At 44.3% G+C, this 25,824-nt stretch overlaps 1 protein-coding gene across 3 annotated transcripts in view; it reads left to right on the top strand.

Annotated features, from left to right (window-relative positions):
* FAIM2 (Fas apoptotic inhibitory molecule 2) overlaps positions 1-25,824 on the top strand; it is a 145,927-nt gene that overhangs the window by 34,095 nt on the left and 86,008 nt on the right. For all 3 annotated transcript variants that reach the window (XM_033937159.1, XM_033937161.1, XM_033937160.1), the window contains exon 2: positions 10,105-10,297. In XM_033937159.1, the coding sequence (XP_033793050.1) occupies positions 10,105-10,297 (193 nt within the window). The remainder of the gene's footprint in view (positions 1-10,104; positions 10,298-25,824) is intronic.

Below are 25,824 nucleotides of genomic sequence, written 5' to 3'. Positions count from 1 at the left end.
CAGATAACCCCATGAAAATATGGGACCAAAAACAAAAATTACTTATATATACAAACAAACACTAAGATGCAAGACTCTGCATGCAGTACAACCCCAGAGGAAAAGAAACAAATGCATTTCTTCCTGAACAGTGCAAATCAATCACTAAATTCAAAAATAAAAGCATTCCCCCTACTGTTGTTGTCTTCCTCCCTCCATGCTGTGCCTTGCTTTCTGGCCTGCTCCCGCCTGGCCGTTATGTCGCCCCCCCCCCCCCCCCGGTGTTATCTTTGGACCGGCTCCCTCTTCCTCAGTGCTGCAGTGCACAAAGCATGGGTAGCAGCTTCTCGCGCCTCTCATCTGGAAGCCTTCCCTCTGATGTTGCAATGTCAGAGAGAAGGCTTCCGGTTCAGGTACAGGACGCGTGTAGGAGCCTCTGCCCACGGCTTTGTGCACTGCAGCACTGAGGAAGAGGGAGCCGGCCTGAAGACAACGCCGCATCGATCCGTGGACCGGCTGGCGGCTGACGAACACTATCTCGGGCCCAAATGCACGTGCCAGCCCTGTGGACCGGCAGGAAATTTCTGTGGACCGGCACCGGTCCATGGACCGGTGGTTGAAGAACACTGCTCTAAAACACTAACTATTCTCTGTACTCTTTTTAAATCTCTAATCTTATAAAGCTATATGGTGCCTGTTTACATATTGCAGCTCCATATACACTGTAAAGAGACTATTGGTCTAATTCTAACATACACTTCATTATATATGTTTATGTACATATATATTCATTCTTTGTTTATGGACCTTCGGATATCAACTGGACCCTAAATAATGCCCAGCAATCTCGTCTTCATCAGTCCACTTTATTGTTTATTTACTCAAAACTCTAAAATTCATTTAATGTCATACTTATTCTTAATTTCATAACTCCATAACTATTTCTTCATTGTATTTCATTTTAGTTTACTTCATTTCCTTACTTAATGTTTTTTTCTTCTAATTTAATCTTATTAATTAGCTACTTAGCTTTCAGGTTAGCTCTCAAACGTTCATCAATGCCACCTCTCCATTGATGACCGTTTGAGAGCTAACCTAAGTAGCTAATTAATAAGATTAAAATAGAAGAAAAAGACATTAAGTAAGGAAATGAGGTAAACTAAAATGAAATACAATGAAGAAATAGTTATGGAGTTATGAAATTAAGAATAAGTATGACATTAAATGAATTGTATGTTAGTATATATATACATTATATATATATACTAACATTATATATATATATATATATATATATATATATATATATATTTCACAGATTGGTATTTAGTAATACATTTATAGGGGTATGGACCTTAACTATATAACAGTTCTTAAGAAATTGTTGCTGCCTTTGTTGTGTAGGACACAAAACATCAAGAAAAGCTTAAACTTTGCAGTTTCGGAAAAGGGCTCCACAGCTGTTAAAGAAAAACGTTAACATTTGGTATCTATCTGATTGTAAGACAAAATTAGCCATTAAAGTAGCTGGGATAGCACCTTCATCATCCAAATGATGATTCCTTTGGCAAGAGCCAGACTAGACTCAACAAGGGAATCATCTCTCTTCTACTTAACGCCATCTTTGTGGAATTCTATCCCTGAATATCTTTGGTACGCTTAAATACTTTATATATATATATATATATACACACTAGTTTTTAAGCCTGTTACATTAACGGGTGCTAGTAAAGCCTCCTTCCCTCACATGTCCCCTATTTTCAGCCCCTGCTCCAGCTCTAAACCCATTTTATCCCCCCCAGCACCCTTCTCCCATCTTTTCCCTTTCAGCCCCAGCTCCATTTCTCACCAGCAGCATTTCCCTCCCCACTCCACTTCCCTGTGCAGTAGCAGCAGAAGCATACCCTCCCCCTCCATTTTCCTGTGCAGCAGCAGCAGCATTTTCCTCCCCAACCCACTTCCCTGTACAGCAGCACCTCTTCCGTGCTCCCCCTGTACCTCTTCCCTGCTCCCCCGGTCCAGCAGCACCTCTTCCCTGCTCCCCCTGTCCCTCTTCTTTGCTCCCCCGGTCCAGCAGCACCTCTTCCTTGCTCCCCTGGTCCAGCAGCACCTCTTCCCTGCTCTCCCTCACTGCCTTCCAGACTTTGTCCCACCCCCACCCTCCGAAGCCAGCTTGCCTGCCTGCCTGCCATCCTCCTTTGCAGTAGAACTCTCTTCCCCCTCTTCCCCTCCCCCCCCCCCGCCAGCAGCACCTCTTCCCTGCTCCCTGGTCCCTCTTCACATATTTGTAAAATGGCCTAAAACAGAAGTCTGCCATATTGCATTGCAGTTACAAAATGATTTGCAGTGGATCTTTGTACCTGCCTGCCAGCCATCCCTCTGTGCAGTAGAACCTTCTCCCCCCCCCGCCACTATCGCCACCGTGCAGCCAACCCCACTGACCCTCTCACCGCGAGACGACCGTCAAACCTACTGGCTCCAGCAGCTGCTGTATCACACTAAAGACGCTGCTTCGTGGCCTTTCCATGCTCTGATTTCCTCTGCTGGCATCTCTGATGATGTCATCAGAGATGCGGCAGAGGAAATCAGAGCATGGGAAGGCCGCGAAGCAGCGTCTTTAGTGTGTTGCGGCCGCTGCTGGAGCCGGGAGGTATGTGCGTCTCGTGGTGGAAGGGTCAATGGGGGTTCGTGTGCGCCGGGAAATGGTGCACGGGGGGGGGGAGGGGGCGGCGACAGCGGCGATCTTACAGTGAGGAGGGAGGGAGTCGACGCACGCATGCGCACTTGCCACAGACCTACAGATCATGGAAAATGGAAAACGGAAGCACGCAGAGTGCGCATGCGCGCTTAGGGTTTTATTATATTAGATATCTCAAAACGTGTTTCTTTTTGTTTGCCTTTTCAAGAATCTAATCATTTGAGGAGAACACATGGATTGATTTGAATTGATTGAATTATGTTTCCCCAGCAGGTTTCAATTCAAAAACAGATTTCTCATGGTTTTTTTTATAGATCAGCATTTTAATTTACATGCATATACGTACACACATTTTTCACTACAATTTATTATTTTTCTTTTCTTTTCTTGATTGCATGTATCCCTAATGTTTTGGATAGCCTTGAGCTATTTTTTTTTTTTTGGAGTTCTTCATCATTGAAATTATTTTGTTAAGTTGGTTAAATATTTTACTCAATCACAGTCACATTATTTAATGATTGTGTATCATTTAAGGAATGATTTTTTTGTTGGCTACATTTAATTCAGGTACAGTTATTAATTTGGATTATTTCTCTTTTAATGTTGGTATCACTTCACTGTGTGACATAATTCTAGTGAGATTTAAGGCTCTTTTTACTAAGGTGCGCTATGCGTTTTAGCGCACGCTAAATGCTAATGCATCCATTATAAATCTATGGCTGTGTTAGCATTTAGTGCATGCTAAAACGCATAGCGCACCTTAGTAAAAGAGGGGATTAGTGCACATTCTCCCATAATCTCGGTTTCTTTCTAGTGGAATTGTGCTACATTCGTTGGTGTTCTTTTTTTTTTTTTTAACTTTTAATTTTTATTGAATTTAACATACTTTACAAGTATAACTACTTGGTTTAGAAATACAGAATCATGTTCCAAAAGAAAAACATCATTAAACATTACAATATTTAAAATAAATATTATTATGAAACTTAACTCTTCCTTAGACCTCAATTAGGAGGAGGAAAAAAGAAAACAAAGATATTATAGGGAGTAATATTACAATAATACAAAAAAAAAGGTAAAGTCTTAAACGCTACAACCCTGCATTTCCTTTAAGCTACACTCCCTCCACTAGATAAACCCTTGAGATCTAAAAAGGAACGTAGATGATCTGGTGTAAAGAACACATATTTCAGACCCTTAAACTAACACATTTACATGGATAAGCTAGCAAAAAAGTAGCACCTAGCTTCCTTGTCTCTTCTCTCATGCCCAAAAACATTTTTCGTCTTTCCTGGGTTGTTCTAGTTACATCATGGTATAACCATAAACGTTGACCACAAAAAAGTGATCCAGACTTTTTAAAGAATAACCTCATAACTGCATTAAGGTCTTGTTCAAAGATAAAGTTAACAATTAAAGTTCCTCTTTCTTTAACTTCCATAGATGATTCCTCTAATATTGCTGTTAGATTTTGCAAGTCTTTATCAGAGACCAAGTTCTCACCCTTAGGTATATCAGAATTTCTTAGGTGTTCGTTGGTGTTCTTAGAGGTAGCAGTAATAAAAATACTTTCCTTTTCAGCATACAATTGGAAATTTCTGCTGCACTGACAATTATCTACAGATTGCCTACTCAGTTTTGTTTTAATTTCATAAATTGTTTCACTTTTCCAGAATGGGATTTGCATAAATATTGACAGTATCGTTAAATTTGTCTTTATCTTCGGATTCATTGAATGCTTGTTTTCCCTCACACATAAGCACAATAAGATTGTAACTCATATGTTAGTGTTGTTTTTCTCTTTAAAAAATGATCTTTTACCGTTGGCAGTATTTAAGACCAGGCACAATTCTCAGTTTTGTTTACTTTTGTTGTGTAAGTCGGTTTAATTAACCCCCCTTTGTGACGTTATTACCTGATTCAGGGCTAGATATACTAAAGCCTACGATTGTTTAACAATCGTCACTAAACCGGTTTGATTGGTTTAGAAACTGATCGTATTTCTCAACCTGATACACTAAATAGGCTCACCGCGTAGTTTTCTGTGTAGTCCTACATTCTCCGATTCTGGCATGAAAATGAGGTCATTAATATTAAAACCAGGCATCCAATCGATGCCCTAACCTTGCATGCCAGAATCGGGTTGTAGGACTGACCCAGAAAAACCCAACAGGTCTGCTTGTTTTGGGGTTTTTTTCCCATTTATTTCTATGGGCACAAATGTGTGTGTTATACACACACACAATATCTGGCCCATAAAAAAAAATACTGTGCTACCCCCCCATGACTCCCTCCTGCTACCGCAACACCCCCCCCCCCAACTGACCCCCACCCCTAAGGTCCCCCTGAACCAAACCCTCATCTTCACTGCCTAAGGCCCTAATTGGCTCAGATGCAGAGATACAGAGGAAGGAGATACAGAGGAAGGAGCTTAAGGCCCTGATTGACTCAGATGTCTAGCTGATCAGGGCCTTAGACCCTTCCCCGTGCATCCTAGGATGCACCAGGAAGGGTTAGGCCCGCCATTTTGGAGTGGTGGGCCTTAGGAGCAGGAGGGACTGGGCATTCCTCCTGCTGTCACCTAATTTTCAGGTATGGGAGAGGTTTGAGGAGTTAGGGTGGTAGGAGGGAATGGGCATCCCTCCCGCCTATTTTATTTTTTTTTTTAGGAAGGGGAGTGGGGGGTGGAGTAGGGGGGTCAGTTTGGAGAGCCTTGCGGGGGGAGTACGGAGGGGGGTTTACAGTGGCAAGAGGGGGTGGGCATTTCTTCTGCTGATTTTGGCTGGCGCGGGGGTGGGGGTGTCGCAGTGGCAGGAGGGAGTGGGTATCCCTCCTGCCTCCATTCTGGTTCTGGGATAGGTCATCAGGGCCATCATCAGCCGGGGGGGGGGGGGGGGGCATCACAGCATTTTTTTTAATGGGGCAGATATTGTGCGTGTGTAACACATGCACAATATCTGCGCCATTAAAAAGAAAAAAGCTCTAATAGCTGAGTGGCAGGAGGCTGCTTTGGGGCTTCCCCAGCCGCTCAGCTGTTCAGACTTTCCCAAACTGGCTCTGTGCAAGTGTCCAAGTTGCTCTCAGAGCGAATGGTCTGAAGGGATTATGGCGAACCTTCGTGCAAATCATTTGCATGGAAACTTGGAACATTAATCGCTTTTCCATAATTGATCAAAAAATCAGCCACAGTGACTCGCACGGTCTTAGCGACCGTGTTTAGTGCATCTAGCCCTCAGGCTGAGTCCTCCCTTTGGTCCCGGTTTCATTCAGGCAGGATCGTGCCGCTCTAGTTGGCATTTTTTAGGCACAATGATGATAAGTTTAATTCTTCCAATCGATTGCTAAAGATTGTTTAACAATTTTTGACGCATTTTTGGAATTTGTTAATTTTGGTAAAAGCATTGTTAGACTATTGGTGCCTAAGTGATTCTACTGATTTCTTTACTAATACAAAAGTACAGTCAGATTAAGATATACATTTGATTTTTAGCAAATAAGTGGAAAGATTTTTTGCATTATGTTTGGCGATATGCTTTCAAATATTTATAGTACTTTTACGATATACTCGTACTTGACACTTTGGGCTCCTTTTACTAAGGTGCGCTAGCGGTTTTAGCGCACACTTAGTGCGCACTACAATGCCGCGCACACTAAACGCTAGCACCTCCATAGAGCTTGCGTTAGTATTTTTCATTTAGCGCATGGATAGCGCGTGCTAATCTTTAGCATGCGCTAAAAATGCTAGCGCACCTTAGTAAAAGGAGCCCTTTGTTCTCTTATACTGCCACATTTTTAAATTAGTTTTATCCACACATGTTTATACTTCTTCCTTTCATTTTGTTTTCCTTTTATTTACCACAGTATTATTTTATCTTCAACAAGATACTTTGGATTTTTCCAAGGCTTTTATCGTTAATTCTTCTTTTTGTTTTATTTCATTTTTTTTCTTTTTATTAAGTAGACTATTATTGTCATGATGATTTGTATTTTAAGAATCAGCATATTTTATCTCTCTATGGTTTAAATCAGGGGTGTCAAACTCAAATCACATAAGGGGTTGAAATCTAAAACACAGGCTAAGTAGCGGGCCAAACTTTTAATTAAGATTCTTATCCTCTCCTTTACTAACGCACAGCATGGGCCCCAGCAGCAGCAGCGGCAACTGCTCCGATGCTCACAGGACTTCTATGAGCATTGGATCAATCACCGCCACCTGTGGTGCCAAAACCACGCTACGTGCCAGCAAAGGAGGGTGTTAGTCTAAGTAGAATTATAGGGATACAATCTCTCCAACCCCACGCCGACTATGCTAGCGGGGTTAGTGCGTCGGACATTTCATCACACGCTAACCCCCGCGGCTGGCTAAAAAACTAACGCCTGCTCTATGCAGGCATTAGCAGCTAGCACGGCATTAGCAGCTAGCACGGCAGGCAGTTTAACGTGCGGTATTATGCGTGTTAAACCCCTACCACAACTTGATAAAAGGACCCCTATGTGCTACATACAAAATAAATAAAAGAGACTTTTCCTCTCTCTTTTAGGTCCTAGTTTACCCTTGCTGTCTAACCCCAGCTCTGACAGGATACACATTTCAAATCTGACATATTGTAATCACAAAATGGAAAATAAAATTATTTTTTCTACCTTTTATTCCCAGTTTCTCTTTCTGATTTTTTATAACTTCTAATTCAAGTTTCAAGTTTATTTGTTCTTGATGAATCGCCTATTCAAATTGCTAGGCGATGTACAGCAATAAAAACATATACTAATAAAATATACAAATAAAATTCTCCTTCCAGTGTCTGCTGTCCATTTTTTTCTCCTCTTCTCTCTTGCTCCAGTCCCTGTCTCCAACATATTGATTTTTACCTTTCAACTTTTCTCGTTTTTTTCTTTTCTGCCTCTGTCCACTCAAATCTCGCCCTCTTTCTCATCATTCTCCTTCTTTTTAAATTTTCAGCTACCTATCAATTTTCCATCTTCTCTTATTCCGTAGCTCTCCTATTTCCTATCTCATTCCTTTCCCAGCCTCCTATGTCCTTCTATCTCTCCTCCTCTCTCCTCTTGGTCCAACATTTTGCTTCCTCTCTTTTCTGTTGTTGTTCTTCCCTCCCCTTGATGCTGAACAGAGATGGAAGGAAAAAAAATGAGATGCTGCATCTCTCTCTCCTTTCCACCCCCAGGCCTAACATTTCTCCCTCTTTTCCATCTCCAGATCCAACTTCTCTCCTTTCTCTTCCCAACTGCCCCCCATCCCATTTCTGCCCTTGTCTGCCTGCCTCCCTTCCCCACCATGTCTCTCTTTCTCTCTCTTCAAGTATTTTTTTCCCTCTTCCTCCACTTCACCCCAGGTCCAACCTCTCTCCCTTCAACTCTCTCTCTTCATAGCCCAGCATGTCTTTACCTCCAGCACCGGTCCCTCTCTCCTCACAGCCCAGCATGTGTTCCCTCCCGCGCAGGTCCAATGTCGCCGCCAAGCCGAAAAACTTATTGGCTTCGGTAATTCAGCAATGTTGTACGTGGCTCTCCTTCCTGCTTTTCGGCTGCTGCGGTCTGTCTCCAATGACGTGCAACTTCCTGTTTCTGCCCGGGTGGACCATGGCAGAAGGAAAGCAGGAAGGGGATCCATGGACAACACTGCCGAATCGCTGCCAAGACCGGCAGACTTTCCAGTGTGACGGTGACATCAGACCAGCGCAGAAGGGAAGACACGCTGGGCTGTGAGAAGGGGAAGTTCGGGAGCATTGCTGTGGGCCACATAAAAAAGTCAGGCGGGCCTTGTGTTTGACACATGTGATTTAAATGTTGGTCTTATTTACAGTCGCGTGATTTTTAATGTTCATATTTATTTATACATTGTTTTTATGCCATTATGTTTTGTATTGTTGTTATGTTATGCTATTGTAATTGTTGTTTACCTTATTTTAGACCCCTGAAGAAGGTGTCTACACTGAAACACAGCCCGTGTAGAATTTAGGGTTCCTAAAAAAATTTCATGTCCATTCCTGAATTTGGATGGTCCTTTGTGCTCTGTTTGTTTTCTGGTGTAGTTTGTATCTTGACCCTCTCATACACTGATGAGCACGTGGACAGATAGGAGTGGAGAGACCCGGGAAAAGCTGTTAGTTATTTGACTAAGAATTATGTTGGCGGTGCTGTACATAAAACGCTTTATCGTAAATGCATAAAGGCAATTTAATACAAATTAAATATAACAAGCTACATTTTCTCCTTGTGGCCTATTAACTAAGCCTGCACTTAATGCATATTAATAAATGAGGCGCTTAGAATCATATAAATAGTACCTAGATAGGCGGCATCTTTCAGTGCGGAACTTAAAATGTTTTAATTGGCTTAATTGGCATGATACTTGAAAACACCATTAAAATCCAATTCAAAAATGATTCATTTAAGTTCCGCGTTGAAATCAGGAAGGTGCCTACTGGCGCCTACACAAAAAGTAGGTGTGATCAGGGGACGGAATTTGGGCGAGGAAAGCACTAGCCACTGGTATTTTAGGCCAGGAAAACCTTAGCCTAATATACCGGCACCTAAGTTGCAGACGCCTACCGGCACCTAACTCAATTTAGGCACTGGTAGGCGTGATTCTATACATGGTGCCTAAATTTGTCATGCAGTAAGGCACCATTTCCCTAAGCGCCTACTAATATAGGTGCCATTTATAGAATTGGGGCCTTAGATTGTAAATCCTACCTAAAGTATATGATTGTAACTATCCTTACACTCAGATTTTTGAAAGAACATAAGAATTGCCACTGATGGGTCAGACCAGTGGTCCATCGTGCCCAGCAGTCCGCTCACGCGGTGGCCCTTAGGTCAAAGACCAGTGCCCTAACTGAGTCTTGCCTTACCTGCGTACGTTCTGGATCAAAGCTGCCATCAAAATCTGGTTACAAATATATGATTTTAGATGCCAGGTCAAAGAAAGAACAAAATCCATCAAGAGAATTCCACAGGACAAGCAGGGAGGCAGGAACAAAAGAAAAAACTGTAAAACCAATGATCTTGATCCAAATTTTATTCAGAAGATTTGGATGTACAGGGTGTAGTCCATTAAAAGCACATTCAAAAATACACAGTTGTGCTATAGACCTGACAAGGTCTGTGTTTCGGTCAGAAATTACCTTCTTCTGGGGTTCGGAGCACTTTGTACCACAAAGAATGATATGCTGATAAGTAAAACAGAATACTGTGTATGGTTGAGCGTTGCCGAATAAGCGTGACCGCCTAGTCTGCAGAAAGATGCAGGACTTCAGCATTACTGTAATGATTTTACAAGCAGAACACTAGCTTCATTTGTCAGCTGGAGCGACATGATGTATGCGCACACCCAGCATTGTGCTGTTTTTGAGGGTTTTTTGGAACTGTATTTATTTGGTTTTGCTTTAATGTCTGACATATTACAGGTTTCTGTCAGTAACAAACCTCAGAATCCAGAGGGGCAAAAAGGAAATGGAACCAATGAGGAAACAAAATGCATGCCATCTGCTCCACCTACCTATGAGGAAGCTACCTTGGGAACAGAGGTGAAAGCGGGAGTGTATCCCCTGCCACCATCTACTGCACCTCATCAGCCCAGCTGGGCTTATGTTGACCCAAGTAAGTTCAAAGATGGATTACTGTAAAAAAAAGACCATAGCAAGGAAGAATTTCCTTTTTTTAAATGACCATTTGACTGTAAGCAAAGTATTATGATTGTTTTGTTAGACCACTTGAGTACATGAAGTGGAAGAATAGCCTAATCATTAATGCAGTTGGCTTTAAACTGGGGAAGCTAGGATTCAAATCTTTGTGATCTTGGGCAAGTCAATTAACTCTGTTGCTTTAGGTACAAACCTATGGCTCAATAGTTGCACTCTCATATACCAGGCAGGAAACTTACATTCTACTCACCAAGCACAATTAATAGTCCCTACTTTTCGTTAGATTCACTATAAGCGTATTAGGAAATCTTTGTTTTCAGTAGTTGGTTCTGCTATTTGGAGCTCCTTACCCTTTGCCCTGAGCATGGAGAGCTCATTTTCTTGACTTAAAGCACAGCTGAAAGTATTTTTTTATGAGAAGACATATGGCTCCTGTATGATGCCCTGCTTTGTGGCACACAGATGCCTCACTTTTTTTTCCTGCTTCTGTCTACGGATATGTAACTGTTCCTCTTTTTTCTATTTTAAAAATATTACTATTTGTGATTTAATAGTTTCTTGATATACCGTCAGTCATATACAGTATATCTTAATGGTTTACAATAGTTGTATAGTATTTATGATAGATTTATCAAGAATAAAGTGATACGTGAATATTGAGCCATCAGCATTTCTGTAAAACTGTAGGCTGCCTACAATCGGGACCACATGGGAGTGGTCTAAGAGATCTGGCTAATTGGAATCTTAGGCCACTCCCAGCGCATCCCAGAATGCACTGCAAGAGGGGCCTAAGATTCCAATTGCCCAGGTGCCTAAGGCCCCTCCTACAGGAGGGGCCTTAAGCGCTTTGGCCAATCAGGGCCTAAGGCCCCTTCCTGGTGTATCCCACAATGCACCGGGAAGGGGCAGGCCTGTCATTCGAGTGAAGGCGGGCCAGCCGGCTAGAGGTAGGAAGGAAGGATACCTCGCCAATACCTCCTACAGGAGGGGCCTTAAGCGCTTTGGCCAATCAGGGCCTAAGGCCCCTTCCTGGTGTATCCCACAATGCACCGGGAAGGGGCAGGCCTGTCATTCGAGTGAAGGCGGGCCAGCCGGCTAGAGGTAGGAAGGAAGGATACCACGCCAATTTTTAAAAAAGGATCGAGAGGGGAACCGGGCAACTATAGGCCTGTGAGTCTTACGTCTGTCCCCGGCAAGATGGTTGAAGCACTGATCAAGGATAGCATAGTCTGGCACTTGGACGCACACGACTTGATGAAACCCAGTCAACATGGATTCAGGAAAGGGAAATCATGTTTGACGAATTTACTCCAATTTTTTGAGACTGTGAACGAGCAAATTGATAGTGGGAAGCCGGTGGACATAATATACTTGGACTTCCAGAAAGCGTTCGACAAAGTTCCACATGAAAGACTTCTCGGGAAACTACAAAGCCATGGCATAGAGGGGGATATACAAAGGTGGATAGGCAAATGGCTGGAAAACCGAAAGCAGAGAGTGGGCATAAATGGGAAGTTCTCCGACTGGGAGAAAGTGACTAGTGGTGTACCACAGGGCTCGGTACTTGGGCCGATCCTTTTTAATATTTATATCAATGACCTGGAGGAAGGAACAACCAGTGAGATCATCAAGTTTGCAGATGATACAAAACTATGCCGGGCAATCAGATCGCAGGAGGATAGAGAGGAACTCCAGAGCGACTTGTGTCGGTTAGAAACATGGGCGGAGAAATGGCAGATGAAGTTCAATGTGGAGAAATGCAAGGTAATGCATTTAGGCAATAAGAATGCGGAATACGAGTATACAATGTCAGGTGCAACTCTGGGGAAGAGTGAACAAGAAAAGGACCTGGGTGTACTGATAGATAGGACCCTGAAGCCGTCGGCACAATGCGCGGCAGCGGCGAAGAAGGCAAATAGAATGTTGGGCATGATAAAGAAAGGAATCTCGAGTAGATCGGAGAAAGTTATAATGCCGCTTTATAGGGCAATGGTCAGACCACACTTGGAATACTGCGTCCAACATTGGTCTCCCTACCTAAAGAAGGATATAAAACTGCTGGAGAGGGTGCAGAGACGAGCGACAAAACTGGTGAAGGGTATGGAGAAACTGGAATACGAGGATAGACTTATAACACTAGGATTGTTCTCCCTAGAGAAAAGGAGACTGCGTGGGGATATGATCGAGACCTTCAAAATACTGAAAGGAATCGACAAAATAGAGCAGAGAAGATTATTTACATTGTCCAATTTGACACGGACTAGAGGACATGAAATGAAGCTAAGGGGGGACAGGTTCAGGACTAATGTCAGGAAGTTCTGCTTCACTCAGAGAGTGGTTGACGCCTGGAATGCCCTCCCAGAGGAGATTATTGCGGAATCGACCGTCCTAGGCTTCAAGAGCAAACTAGATGCATATCTCCTTAAGAGAGGCATATAAAGATATGATGGACTATAAATTACGCCAGGGTACACCTGGCAGGGCCTCCGCGTGCGCGGATCGCCGGACTTGATGGACCAAAGGTCTGATCCGGAGATGGCAGTTCTTATGTTCTTATGTTCTTATGTTCTCTGGTCGGCCATCAGCATAAGGTGTGGAGGAGGGGGGTTGGGGAGTCCAGCAGGGGATGGAGGAGAGGGGGACCAGGGGGCTACTTTACGGCATGGGGATGTGTCCAGCAGGATGGACTGGGCATCCCTCCTGCCAGCAAAGTTTGCAGCAACCCAATTCTCTAACCAGTGTCTGTGACAAGGACGCCAGTTAGAAAATCATGGTGTTAGGTGGGCAATTCTATATAGGACGCCCGTGTGTTATTCTCAAAAGCCACTTAGGCGGCATCTGAGACTTGGCGTCCTGTACAGAATCTGGCTCATGCATCCTAAATAGCTCTAGCAATGTGTACTGTATTCGTCCTATTTACTCTCATCCTAGATAATTCTAGTTACACTCATCCTAATTTATTTTAGTTCTGTTTAATATAGTCATCATATCTTAAACATTTCTGGAAAGATCTACTATGTGCATACATGTCCTGTCCTGTCCTTCTATCATGTTCCTAGTATGGGGGGGGGGAGAAGCCTGCTATTTTCCTCTATGTTGCTTCCTCCCTCTGTTGGCTCACAGTTTCAGTTGAAGTAGTCTGAGAAAAGGATAATCTTTATCCCTTTCTTGATTTTATGGTGTCGTTTTCTAGCTTTACTTCCATCGGTAGGGTGTTCCACCATGTTGGAGCCATTACAGAGAACATTCTTGCCCTGGTGCTTTTGTACTTGATGTCTTTGAAAGAGGATATTTGTAGTAGAGACTCCTGGCTCGAGTGTAGGGCGTGAGGTAGAGTATGGTTATGTAGTCTGACTGCAAGATATTGCGGTTCGGAGAGCTGAACGGTTTTGTGTGACAGCAATAAGGTCTTGAATTTCACCCTGCTTTCAATCAGGAGCCAGTGTAACTCTTTCAGAAGCAGGGGAAATACTCTTCAATCATCAAATATAACACGCATATTCAATGCTGAGCAGGACCCGCAGCAATGAGAAAAATGTCAGTATATCCACATTTTCTGAAAATCCAAGATGATTCGGCTGAAAACAAAAGGATGTCGGTAAACATCCCAGCAACCATATCTCAAAGGTGGGTGATCAGGGTGGGGTTTAATGAAAAATAGCAGTGGCTTCCCCCATGTCTATAAGAATACAGATTACTCACTAACCCAGCAAAATTCCATACCTTGGCAACAGCAATAGCAAATGCTTGGTAATATGAGAAACAAAATTTGCTATGACTATACTTTTTTCCTGAAACATATGTTTTGCTGACTACACTTCTCTTGCTGCCCCCCGAGTGCCATGTGGCTGCCGGAAGCAATTGCCCCTGTGCCTTGCAGTGGCTGCTTCTGGGTCAGCCACTCTTTTACTCTGTGCAGCAGGAAGGAGTTGGGGCCAGGCCCAGGAGACATTGCCACAGTCCATATGAATCAGGTTCACAATTCGGACTTTGAGTACCCCTAGGAACATTTCCAAAACTTACTGGATGGAACTTAGATGTTCAAGTGCCACAAAGTTACTCAAACTGACTAGATGACCACTGGATTAAGGTATGAAACCCCCCCTCCCCCCCACACACACACACTCTCCCACTGCTGAATAATCCTCTCCCATCCCCCAAAAAAATCTTAATAATGAAAGAGTGCATACTTGTCTCTAGAACTGCAGCACTTGGTATGGGAAAGCCTACTAGAGAGCATCACACAGGTGTCTTAAGTAACCAGGTGAGTGGGCCAGTGAACCACAGACAGGAGGACCAAGGCCCATAAGCCACTCTTAAACACTAAATGTATGGTGTTAAGTATGAGCCCACCAAAATCCTACTCTACTGCCATATAGGTGCCATCTGCAGCCATGAGGGCTATTAGGATGGTAGACAGGTGGGTCTAGTAGGTTTGGCGTGGTGGTGGGGGAGTTTTGGAAGGCTCAGCATATATGGTATATGGTGAGCATATAAGGGGTATATGGTGAGATGTACCTCTGACACTTTTTATGTGAAGCTCACAGCAGTGCCCTCTAAGGTGGCCCACTACTCTGTTGGCATGTCTATGTGGCCAGACCATCACAACGATGGCCCCTCTCCTTGCTTGGTTGTGCTTCACTTTCCCTGACCAGCATAGCCTTAAATCTGCAGATTCTGGCATTCCAACTCTGGAAATTGGCAACCCTGAAACTGTGCATTGTAATATTCTGAACCTCAAGACGAATGTTTATGGACCTGGGATTGGGGAGGACAGAGCTTTCCAGAGTGCCAGTGCACTTATGTGCCTTTCCTGCCTTTAAACACAGAGCTTGAAATTGTCCATAAATCATCCACATTCCGAAGAACTGGCTATGACACACAGAAGTGATGACAGCTCTCTCTCTCTCTGCCCCGACTCGCCACCCTGACTCTCCTGCCCTTCCCCTCAGTGTGAGCCCGTGGTTTTAACCCACAGGTTTAAAATGGGTTAAAACCACGGGCTCTCGAAGTTTTCCTTATCTGCAATTTTGCATATGGAGAAACTGAATGAGCCTCACCTTTGCAGCTCACAAGCGATTTTCAGTGCAGGTTCTCTTTTGTTCAGGGCAGTGCCTGTATCTTGGGCACTTTCAAGCTGAGCGCTTGCAAGAACATAAGAACATAAGAATTGCCGCTGCTGAGTCAGACCAGTGGTCCATCATGCCCAGCGGTCCGCTCACGCGGCGGCCCTCTGGTCTAAGACCAGCACCCTGAGACTAGCCCTACCAGCGCACGTTCTTGTTCAACAGAAACTTGTCTAACTTTGCCTTGAATCCTTGGAGGGTGTTTTCCCCTATAACAGCCTCTGGAAGGGCTGAAGCTAGCAAGAGAGGGAGGACAGAGACGAGGCGGAGGCTGGACAAGCTTTTGTTTGATCCTCCCCATTCCCTGCAAAGTCTTGGCTGGGCCCCCCTTTCAGAAGCGGAGAAGAGATGCTCCAAGTATCGCGGGGTTTAAAAAAAAAGTTTCATGCTCTGAAAGCATGCACACACCATCTACAGCGATCCCGTGCGGTCGACTGGGGGCATGACTCCGAGCGCCCCCATTTTCATGAGGATGCATCATGAATTGGGCGGCCGGCAATCTCACAGATCGGATCGCTAACAGATCGGATCCGTGAGGTTAGTGAATCTAATCCTAAGTTTGCTTTATGCACAGGTGAAGGATAGATCCCTAGGTAGGAGAACTAACCCCTGATATAGATTGGAATTTGGCACTGCTTCTATTGCCTTCAGTGTTTGGTCCCTTAGCTTTGTTTGCTCTTCTCTGACTAAGGTTTAAGATCCAGCCTCCTAATAACCAGACCTTCTGCCTCAGAGGGACAGCTGTGGGTCAGACTGACCTTTCTAAAGAGTTACTTCAAAAATAGGAACAGTGTCTACTTTCAGGCTCCAGGGGATAGCTGATTAACAGACTGCCAGCCCCTGTATTATTCTTTAAAACTCCTGGGAGTGCTAATAGACAAAGGCTGTACAATGCAGCCACAAATCAACAATACAATAAAAAAATCATTTGCAGTCATGAGAAACCTGAGGCAAATCAGAAAATTCTTCGACATAAAACAATTCCAACTCTGGTACAATCCCTAATCTTAGGTCTAATAGACTACTGCAACATATTATATCTCCCATGCACACCCTCCAAGGATTCAAGACAAAGTTAGACAAGTTGCTGTTGAACAAGAACGTGCGCTGGTAGGGCTAGTCTCAGTTGGGGTGCTGGTCTTGGACCAGAGGGCCGCCGCGTGAGCGGACTGCTGGACATGTGCTGGACATGCTGACTGGTCTGACTCAGCAGCGGCAATTCTTATGTTCTTAAGTTCACAGCAACCATGATAAAACAATTACAAACAATACAAAACACAGCCCTAAGACTGGTCTACTCACTGAAGAAATATGACCACATCACAGAGGCATACCACGACTCACATTGGCTCCCAATACAAGCGAGAATACACTTCAAATTTTACTGCCTACTATTTAAAGCAATAAACAGAGACAGCCCAGCCTATTGGAACAATTGACTAAGTCAATCCACCTCAACCAGACATAGGAGAACCCACGCACCATTCACACACCCTCCAACCAAAAACGTTAAAAAAAAAAAACTGTACGACAACCTCCTAGCCACTCGAGCTGCAAAACTCGACCCACAACTCTACAACCCATTGACCATGACCACAGACTACAAAACCTTCAAAAAAGAAATAAAAACCCTTCATAAAACATAAAACCGAACTAACACCTGCATCACCTGCAACTACTACATATGAACTTCTAATATCATGTCAACTCAGATGTAATCCTTAACAACTCTAAGAAATGTACAAACTACTCCCTAAATACTTCTAGTCTCTGGACAAACCATTTGTAATCCGCCTTGAACCGCAAGGTAATGGCGGAATAGAAATCCCTAATGTAATGTACTCCTTCCTTCATCATTTGAGCAGAGAGTTAGGACTCCAGTTTCCCACTCATTGCTTATCTTTATCCTCAGACATCTCCACCCTCCCACCCCTCACCTCCTTTCCTGGTGAGGAGAATACCTGATTCCTCCCTTATTCATGGATTTTATACTTCCTCTAAAAACTCACATTTGAATTCTATTGGACCACAGTCCTGCTGTTACAATTTGACATCTGATTACTGGAGCAGATGCCAGATGAGTCAATATTCCATGTGCTTTCACTGGCAAGAAACAGATCCTGGCCCGTTAAATTGCCTGTTCAGGGCTAACCAGAAATTGTGTCGCTGAAAATGTTTGGTTAGTGTGCAACGTGAAATCAGCTATTTGGGGGGCATTCTAGAGACCAGTCAGCCCTTGACCATTTAAGTGGCAATATTCAACACGTAACCAGCCAAGGGAACCACATAAAAAGAGCACATAAAAATTTCAATCCTACCCCCTCCCCCCCCCCCTTTAACTAAGCCACGGTAGAGGTTTCTATCAAGGCCCGGGGTGCTAAGTGCTCCAACGCTGCTATGACACTCATTGGAATTCCTATGTGCATCAGAGCATTTAGCACCCCGGGCCTTGGTAGAAACCTCTACCGCGGCTTAGTAAAAGAGGGCCTTTATGCGGTAACCCATAGCTGGTTAGGTGCTGAATATTGCACTTAACCGGCTATGTTTTAGCCAAGTCCATAAACCCAGAAATTCAATGCCCAAGCCGAGACATAGCCCGGCATTGAGTTTCCGGCATAATGTTGGTGGCAGACAGCAAAACGCTGAGCTCCACCAGCTGAATATTGATCCCGGAATGTTCTGTCTGCAAGTGCAGTCACAAAGCATTTATGTAGCCTGTTATGTTATTAGGAGCACAACTTTTAAGCTTCTAAATTCATAATAAATTTTCATAAGTTTGGCAGAATATAGGGAACAAATTTCAGATCCTAACTTAGGAGCCTGTATTTAGAAGTTCAGGGTCGATATGCAAAATAATTTAATCAGCCAGAAATGGCTTCTGGCCATTTAAATTGCTTGTTTGGGGTTAATTGGTCATATTCAGAGGGTACTTAACCGGTTAGTCCCACTGAAAATGTCTGGTTAGCATCCAACTGGAAACTTGCTGTTTTTAGGGCATTCCGGGGCGAAGTCAGCACTGGGCCAATATAGCACAAAAAGGATAGCAGAACAGAGGCTGCGAATTACAGACCGGTAAGTCTTAAATCGATAGTGTGTAAACTCATGGAAACACTACTTAAACGCAAGCTGGACATGATCTTGGAGGAGGAGAATCTGAGGGATCCCAATCAACATGGGGTGATCGTCAGTGATCGTCAGTGAGGACATGAAGGCTGCCAATCAAGTGGAGCAAGCTTCTTCCAAGGCAAAACAAATCATAGGTTGCATACGCAGGGGTTTCGTCAGCCGTAAGCCTGAAGTCATTATGCCTTTGTATAAATCCATGGTGAGACCGCACCTGGAATACAGTGTGCAATTCTGGAGGCCACATTACCGTAAGGATGTGCTGAGGCTGGAATCGGTCCAGAGAATGGCCACCTGGATGGTCTCGGGACTGAAGGATCTCCCGTACGAAGAACGGTTAGATAAATTACAGCTATACTCGCTCGAGGAGCGCAGAGAGAGGGGAGACATGATCGAGACGTTCAAGTATCTCACGGGCCGCATCGAGGTAGAAGAAGATATCTTCTTTTTCAGGGGTCCCATGGCAACAAGAGGACACCCGTGGAAAATCAGAGGCGGGAAACTGCACGGTGACACCAGGAAATTCTTTTTCACCGAAAGGGTGGTGGATCGCTGGAATGGTCTTCCACTTCAGGTGATTGAGGCCAACAGCGTGCCTGATTTTAAGGCCAAATGGGATCGACACGTGGGTTCTATTCGCAGAGTAAAGGCAGGGGAGGGTCATTAGGGTGGGCAGACTGGATGGGCCTTGGCCCTTATCTGCCGTCGATTTCTATGTTTCTATGGATTCACTAGGGGCAGGTCATGCCAATCCAATCTCATCGATTTCTTTGATTGGGTAACAAGGAAGTTGGACTCCGGGGAGTCTCTGGACGTAGTGTACTTGGATTTTAGTAAGGCTTTTGACAGTGTCCCACACCGTAGGCTTCTAAACAAGATGAAATCAATGGAGTTAGGTGAGACACTAACTACATGGGTCAATGATTGGCTGAGTGGTAGACTTCAGAGGGTGGTAGTCAACGGCACCTTCTCCGAAACATCGGAAGTGACCAGCGGAGTGCTGCAGGGCTCAGTCCTGGGTCCACTGCTTTTTAACATATTCATAAGGGACTTGACACGAGGGCTTCAGGGTAAAGTAACATTATTCGCCGATGACGCCAAAATATGTAATACAGTAAGGGGAAGTAATGTGCAGGATTATATGACGCAGGACCTGCTTGCGTTGGAGAGCTGGTCCTCGGCATGGCAGTTGGGCTTCAACACTAAGAAATGTAAGGTCATGCACCTCGGTAGCAGGAATCCGTGCAAAACTTACACCTTAAATGGAGAAACATTAGCTAGGACGACAATAGAACGAGACTTGGGAGTGATTATCAGTGCAGACATGAAGGCTGCAAATCAGGTAGAAAAAGCATCATCCAAGGCAAGACAAATGATGGGATGTATCAATAGAAGCTTCATCAGCAGGAAACCTGAGGTCATAATGCCACTGTACAGAACCATGGTGAGACCTCATCTGGAGTTCTGTGGGCAGTTCTGGAGGCCACATTACTGCAAAGATGTGCTTAGAGTCGAGTCGGTTCAGCGGATGGCCACTAGAAATATCACGGGGCTCAAGGGTCTCTCGTACGAAGAGAGACTGAACAAATTGCAGCTCTACACTCTGGAGGAACGCAGGGAGAGAGGGGACATGATAGAGATGTTTAAGTACATCACAGGTCGTGTCGAGGTGGAAGATGACATCTTCCTACTCAGGGGACCCTCGGCCACTAGAGGGCATCCGCTCAAACTCAGAGGAGGGAAATTTAAGGGTGACGCCAGGAAGTACTTCTTCACGGAAAGAGTGGTGGGTCGCTGGAACAAGCTTCCGGAGCAGGTGACCAAGGCCACTAGCGTGCTTGACTTTAAGAATAAATGGGACATCTACGTGGGATCCCTACAGAGGCCTAGTAAGGGGGTGGGTCAGTAGAGTGGGCAGACTTGGTGGGCTGTAGCACTTTTCTGCCGTCATCTTTCTATGTTTCTAAATAGGATCGCATAAAAGTCATTCCTATCTTTTATATGGGTCACCACAGTCGGTTAAGTGCACTAAACCATTTATGTTTTCGCCAGCTCCATAAACCTGGAAATTCAATACTGGAGCCCGAGCATGGCCCAGATTGAATTTCTGGGCACACCAGTGACAGTCAGCAAAAAGCTGATCATTGCCAGCTACTTATCACCCTCAGTTTTGTTTTGAATCTCTGACATATACTTCCCTGACCCCCTTCCTGACCAGATAACCTAATGTGGTTATCATTGCAACAGGAACAGGACCATACACCAAGTCTCCTTCCAAAATCCTGCAGTCATGTGCCCTGGATTCAGCAATCTTCTGTCACCCCTAAGCAGAGACCATATCTGCCTCCTACCCCTTGTGGTTGTAGATACTTCCTACACAGCACCATCAATTCCAACCAACGTGATCATTACCCTTATTACCTTGTTACCACATACAGTAATCAATTTGCTCCAGATTTTCAAAATCTGTTAATCCAGCCTTTATAAATTTATAAATCTAGACAGGTCTGTGCAGGCTATGAGGTAAAACCGGGTCCACTTGTGCTAAAAAATCTGGAACCAGTTGATACCCAATGTATTAGCAGCATCATTACCTATACCCTCATCATCATTATTGCTGCCATCAATTGTGATGCTCAATTGTCATCAGTACAGCCCCCATCATCCTGTCCTTACTGACTTTGCCTGCACAATCCTGAGGACCGTCTAAGCCAAGGTTTCTTCTCCTCCTTCAGTCTTCTGGCCAGCCTCGATCAGAAAGAAATGACATGGGGTGAGAAGTCATGGCTTGCATATTTTTGTTGTTTTCTGGAAAGAGAGAGAAGAGGGTTGGCTGTGAATCTTGACGTTCGCTAATAATGACAGAACAAGGCAAGGTCACATGCAGATGGTTGAGTACCAAAATCTTTTGTCAGCCAAGGGTAGTATTCCATCGCTTTGTAACATAGTCATGAAGAAATGTTGCTATTCTGGTTCCTTTCTCCTTTACTCTTTTTCTTTCTCATTATACTTCTGTATCTATTTCATCTTTCTGTCTCAGCTTTTTATCTTCCACCATTTCTCTTTCTCTCTCTCTCTCTCTCTCTGCCAGATTCTGGTGACATTAACAAAATCTCAGGTGACCTAATAATGAGTACAGAAGAAGCCTTATGGGAGGCTGCCGGATGGAAACAGCATTATCACATTCATTGTTAGATTCAGATGTTACTTAATTGTGTTCTAGTTGTATGTTTTTGTGCTTCAGTATTGTCAGGCATACCTGTGGGAGCTTGCACTGGAAAGAAAAAGGCATTTGCCAGGGCTTTGGTTGATTCTACAGAGCTAACAAGTACATTTTGCTCAGTATTTTCAGTCTTTTTATTTGCGGTTTTCCACTTTCCAAGAATACATGATGGACCCCCAGTTTCCCAAACCAGGCCTTTATGCTCTGCAGTCCTCATTTCTCCAGTCTTGTTGAATGTCTATCTTTGAGTGCATTGATTAGAAATTTGGGGATAAAAGCATACAGTATATCTTTGCTTATAACAAGTGTTGTGGTTACCCGGGTCTTGTCACATCTGAAAAAAGCCACAGCATGATGGCTAAAACATCCGGCCCACCCACTTAGACATGGCAAGTCCCAGACAACTGCAACAATCATGACACCAGCTATGGAAGCCTAAGAAAATATAATGATAACATTTAGATCTGGCTGCCATGGCAAGGGTCTAGAGTGAAGTTCCTGACTGGTCTTTCAAATATAATGGTTATGGTAGCAGACTGGATGGTAGTTAACTGGTTAAAACCAACCACAAACAAAACTGAAGAATTTGATGCCTAGTCCTGTGCTTTAGTTAACTTATCACTTTGTCATCTAAAGTTAAGAGCCTGGGAATTGCGACCTACTCAAAGTTAAAAGTGAAGGCTCAAGTGATGGAAGTCATCAGAAAAAAACTTATTTTCAACTGTGTATGGTGAAACAGCTCTGGGTGTTCCTTGGGCAAGATAATTTTAGGACAGTAATACAAACCTAGGTTAAAGTTAAGTCATCTGGACTAATGTATACTGGCTTTCCAGTAAAGGTTACGTGACATCTGAAGAGATGCTGATGATAAGACCTGTTGAGGGGAAGAAAACATCACTGGTGAGTATATTACCTGTGGGGAAGTTGCATTCAAACTTTGAAAAAGGTAGACGGGTTGAAACTGCAGTTACTCTGCTTATTTAGCAAAGGCAGTTTACATTACATTACATTGATGTCTTCTATCCCACCAATACCTTTCAGTTCTAGGCTGTTTACAACAAGAAATTAGCCTGGGCATTCCCAGGGAGATTACACGGTTGATAGCTATAGTATGTGTCGGGATCTGGGAATGGTCGAATGGAGAATAGTTTAGCATTTAAAGTCTCTGTTAATGTTTCATACAATATAAAGATGTTTCAGAATATAGTTTAGCTTAGCATTTAAAGTTGCTGTTTTGGAGTTTACTATAACATCAATTTAGAGCAAAGCTAGCAGTTAAATAAAGGTTTTGTTTGTATTTAAGTCCCTAGCTTCCACACATTCTAGACTTCTGCCCACTTAAATCATACTCTGCAGGCTATCCAGTGGGCAGTGCCACTGAATATTCCTGGAGATCACTGATGTCAAGTCCAAGCAGAGCCTGGGGAGAAGCTATCAGTTATGTGGCCATGGGCCATATTCAGTGTTAGTGTTCACGTATCTAATTGGCAAGATAGGACTGCATAAAAAACAGTCCTAACTTTCACTGCTTAGCTATGCAGGTGCAAGCACTGAATATCAGCTAGTAGCAGTTTAATTTCCAGAACATCAATCATGTTTCCCTCTTTCTAGGCTCCCTGATCCCTCCACTCCAATCCACAAGCCTCTCCCCCAATTACAATCCCCTCTCTCTTCTGACCTCCCCCAAAGAGCATTGGAAACCCTTCACCCCATTCTAATCCCGTTTCAAAAATAAAGGCCCCCTGATCCGATCTTCCCAACTTCTTCCTCAAGAGCCTTGCTATCTCCAACATGGTCCCTCCCACCCTCTTTCAAATCAGTGGTGGTCCAGAGGTTGTAGGCGCAGGAGTGATCCCAATTTGCTCCTGTCCATCATGGATCCTTTGACAAAATGGCTGCTGTGACCTCTAGCAGTAGTTTCATGTGATGGACAGGAGTGAGTGTGGATCACTCTTGCCCCAACAACTCCTAAACCACCACTGATTTGAAAGGTAAGCTTTGTGGTGGTGGTGGGACTATATATGGAAGGACCTTGGGAGGTGAAAGGAAGGAGATCTGATTGAGGGGACAATCAATTTTGGGGAGACTGAGAAGGAGGATTGGATCATGTGTGGGGGTGAGGGTTTGGGAGGGTGGCAGTGCTTCGAGGGTTGTTAGGAGATAACCTAATACTTAGTCTGCTACCTGATTAGCTAACCAAGCAACGCTTAGAATATCTCACTTGGCTGCCTCTGAGCACATCCAGAGCTCTTACACAGTCCAAATATTCATTGTCAGTTCCTGCATAGGTGCTGGTACTGAATATTAAGGCGTAATTAAGGTTTACTCAACAGCATTAAAAAAAAAAACAAAAAAAAAAACACTGGCCACCACCAGCTGAATATTGACCAGATATTATTTTTAGGTCTTTTTAAAAATAAATGACTCTATAGACAAAGTACAGCAAAGAATAGCATATAACTAGTAATCTTAAGGGACTTTAGTTTATATACACCTCCACTGGCAACTTAATTAATACCTCACTAATAGTAAGGTGCAGACAGCATTCTAACAGTGAGATGAGGGCTATCCAATCTTTTTTTTACTGGGTACCACCGTATTTTTCACTCCATAAGATGCACATGACCATAAGACGCACCCACCTCTAGAGGAGGAAAAACTAAGAAAAAAAATTCTGAACAAAATGGTGTGCCCTGTACCCTGTCCCTCCTCTGGTAGTCTAGTGGTAGGCTGGGACAGGGTACAGGGCACATCTAGTGGTGGGCACGTCTAATGGTAGGCAGCCCCATGCCAGCCCATCCCAAGCCACCCTGCCTGCCCCAAACAAGCCAGCCAGCCCCAAGCCAGCCCCAGGCCCGCCCTCCGCAAACCATTCAGCCAGCTCCAGGCCAGCCAGCCAGCAACAAGCCAACCAGCCAGCTCCAGGTCAACCAGCCAGCCCCAGGCAAACCAGCCAGCCCCAAACCAGCCAACCAGCTCCAGGCCAACCAGCCAGTCCCAGGCAAGCCTCCCGTACCTTTTTAAATTTATCAAAAAGTTCCATCCAGCTTCCCTCCCTCCCTGCATGCCTCGGCAGCCTTCGCTCTTCCGGGCTTCTCATTTCCCGGCTAGCGGTGAAACAAGTCAGCAGCGTGGCCATCAGGAGCAAGCTTTACGCTCTCCTGCTCAGTCCTGCACTGCTTTCTGAATGGCTGCCTTAGATTCTCGCGAGACTCGCAAGAACTTATGGCAGCCATTCAGAAAGCATTGTGGGGCTGAGCAGGAGAACGTAAAGCTTGCTCCTGATGGCCGCGCTGCTGATTTGTTTCGCCGCTGGGGGAATGAGCTGGCTGGACACTGGACCACCAGGTAAAACAGAAGCAACGGTGATGGCAGGCAGGCAGACGGGTGGTCGGACGGTATGGGGGAGTTTAAAAGGTGGGGGTTTAATAAAATGTGGTGCGATTGCAGCGGGCATGTGGGTGGGTTTAAAAAGGAGGTGCGGTGGCTGGCGTGTTTTATAATGGTACGGGGGGGGGGGGTAACAAAATTTGTACCTTCGCTTCATAAGGCGCACCGAGATTTCCATCCACTTTTGGGTGGAAAAAAAGTGCATCCTATGGAGCGAAAAATATGGTATTTGATTCTCTCTTTGTTGGAGAGTGGTCATATGTCGAGTTGCCAGATTTTACGATTGTAAAATCCAGACACCCTAGACCTGCCCCCAGGCCCATTCATCTCCGCCATAGCTCCGCCCCCTGCTGCCTGCTTTGATTCGGCGGATTGCCTCCTGCCCAACACAATTGAGAGGAGGGTTTCCAAAACCCCTAGACATGTCCTGAAAAGGAGAACATGTCTGGAGAAATCCGGACATCTGGTATTCCTAGTCATATGTGTATACTTGGAGTAAAGAGCTTCTAGAGCTAAGGAAATGAATTTGATCCCTTGAAGCTAGAATAGTAGACTTGGAGGAGCTGAGGCAGCAAAATATATTGAGGAGATTTACAGGGACATAGTAGACAAGTCTGACAA

This window comes from Geotrypetes seraphini, chromosome 3 (assembly GCF_902459505.1).
Source record: "Geotrypetes seraphini chromosome 3, aGeoSer1.1, whole genome shotgun sequence".
NCBI classification, from domain to species: Eukaryota; Metazoa; Chordata; class Amphibia; order Gymnophiona; family Dermophiidae; genus Geotrypetes; species Geotrypetes seraphini.
The sequence above is the reverse complement of the archived record's forward strand: the minus strand, read 5'-3'. Positions and strand labels throughout refer to the sequence as shown.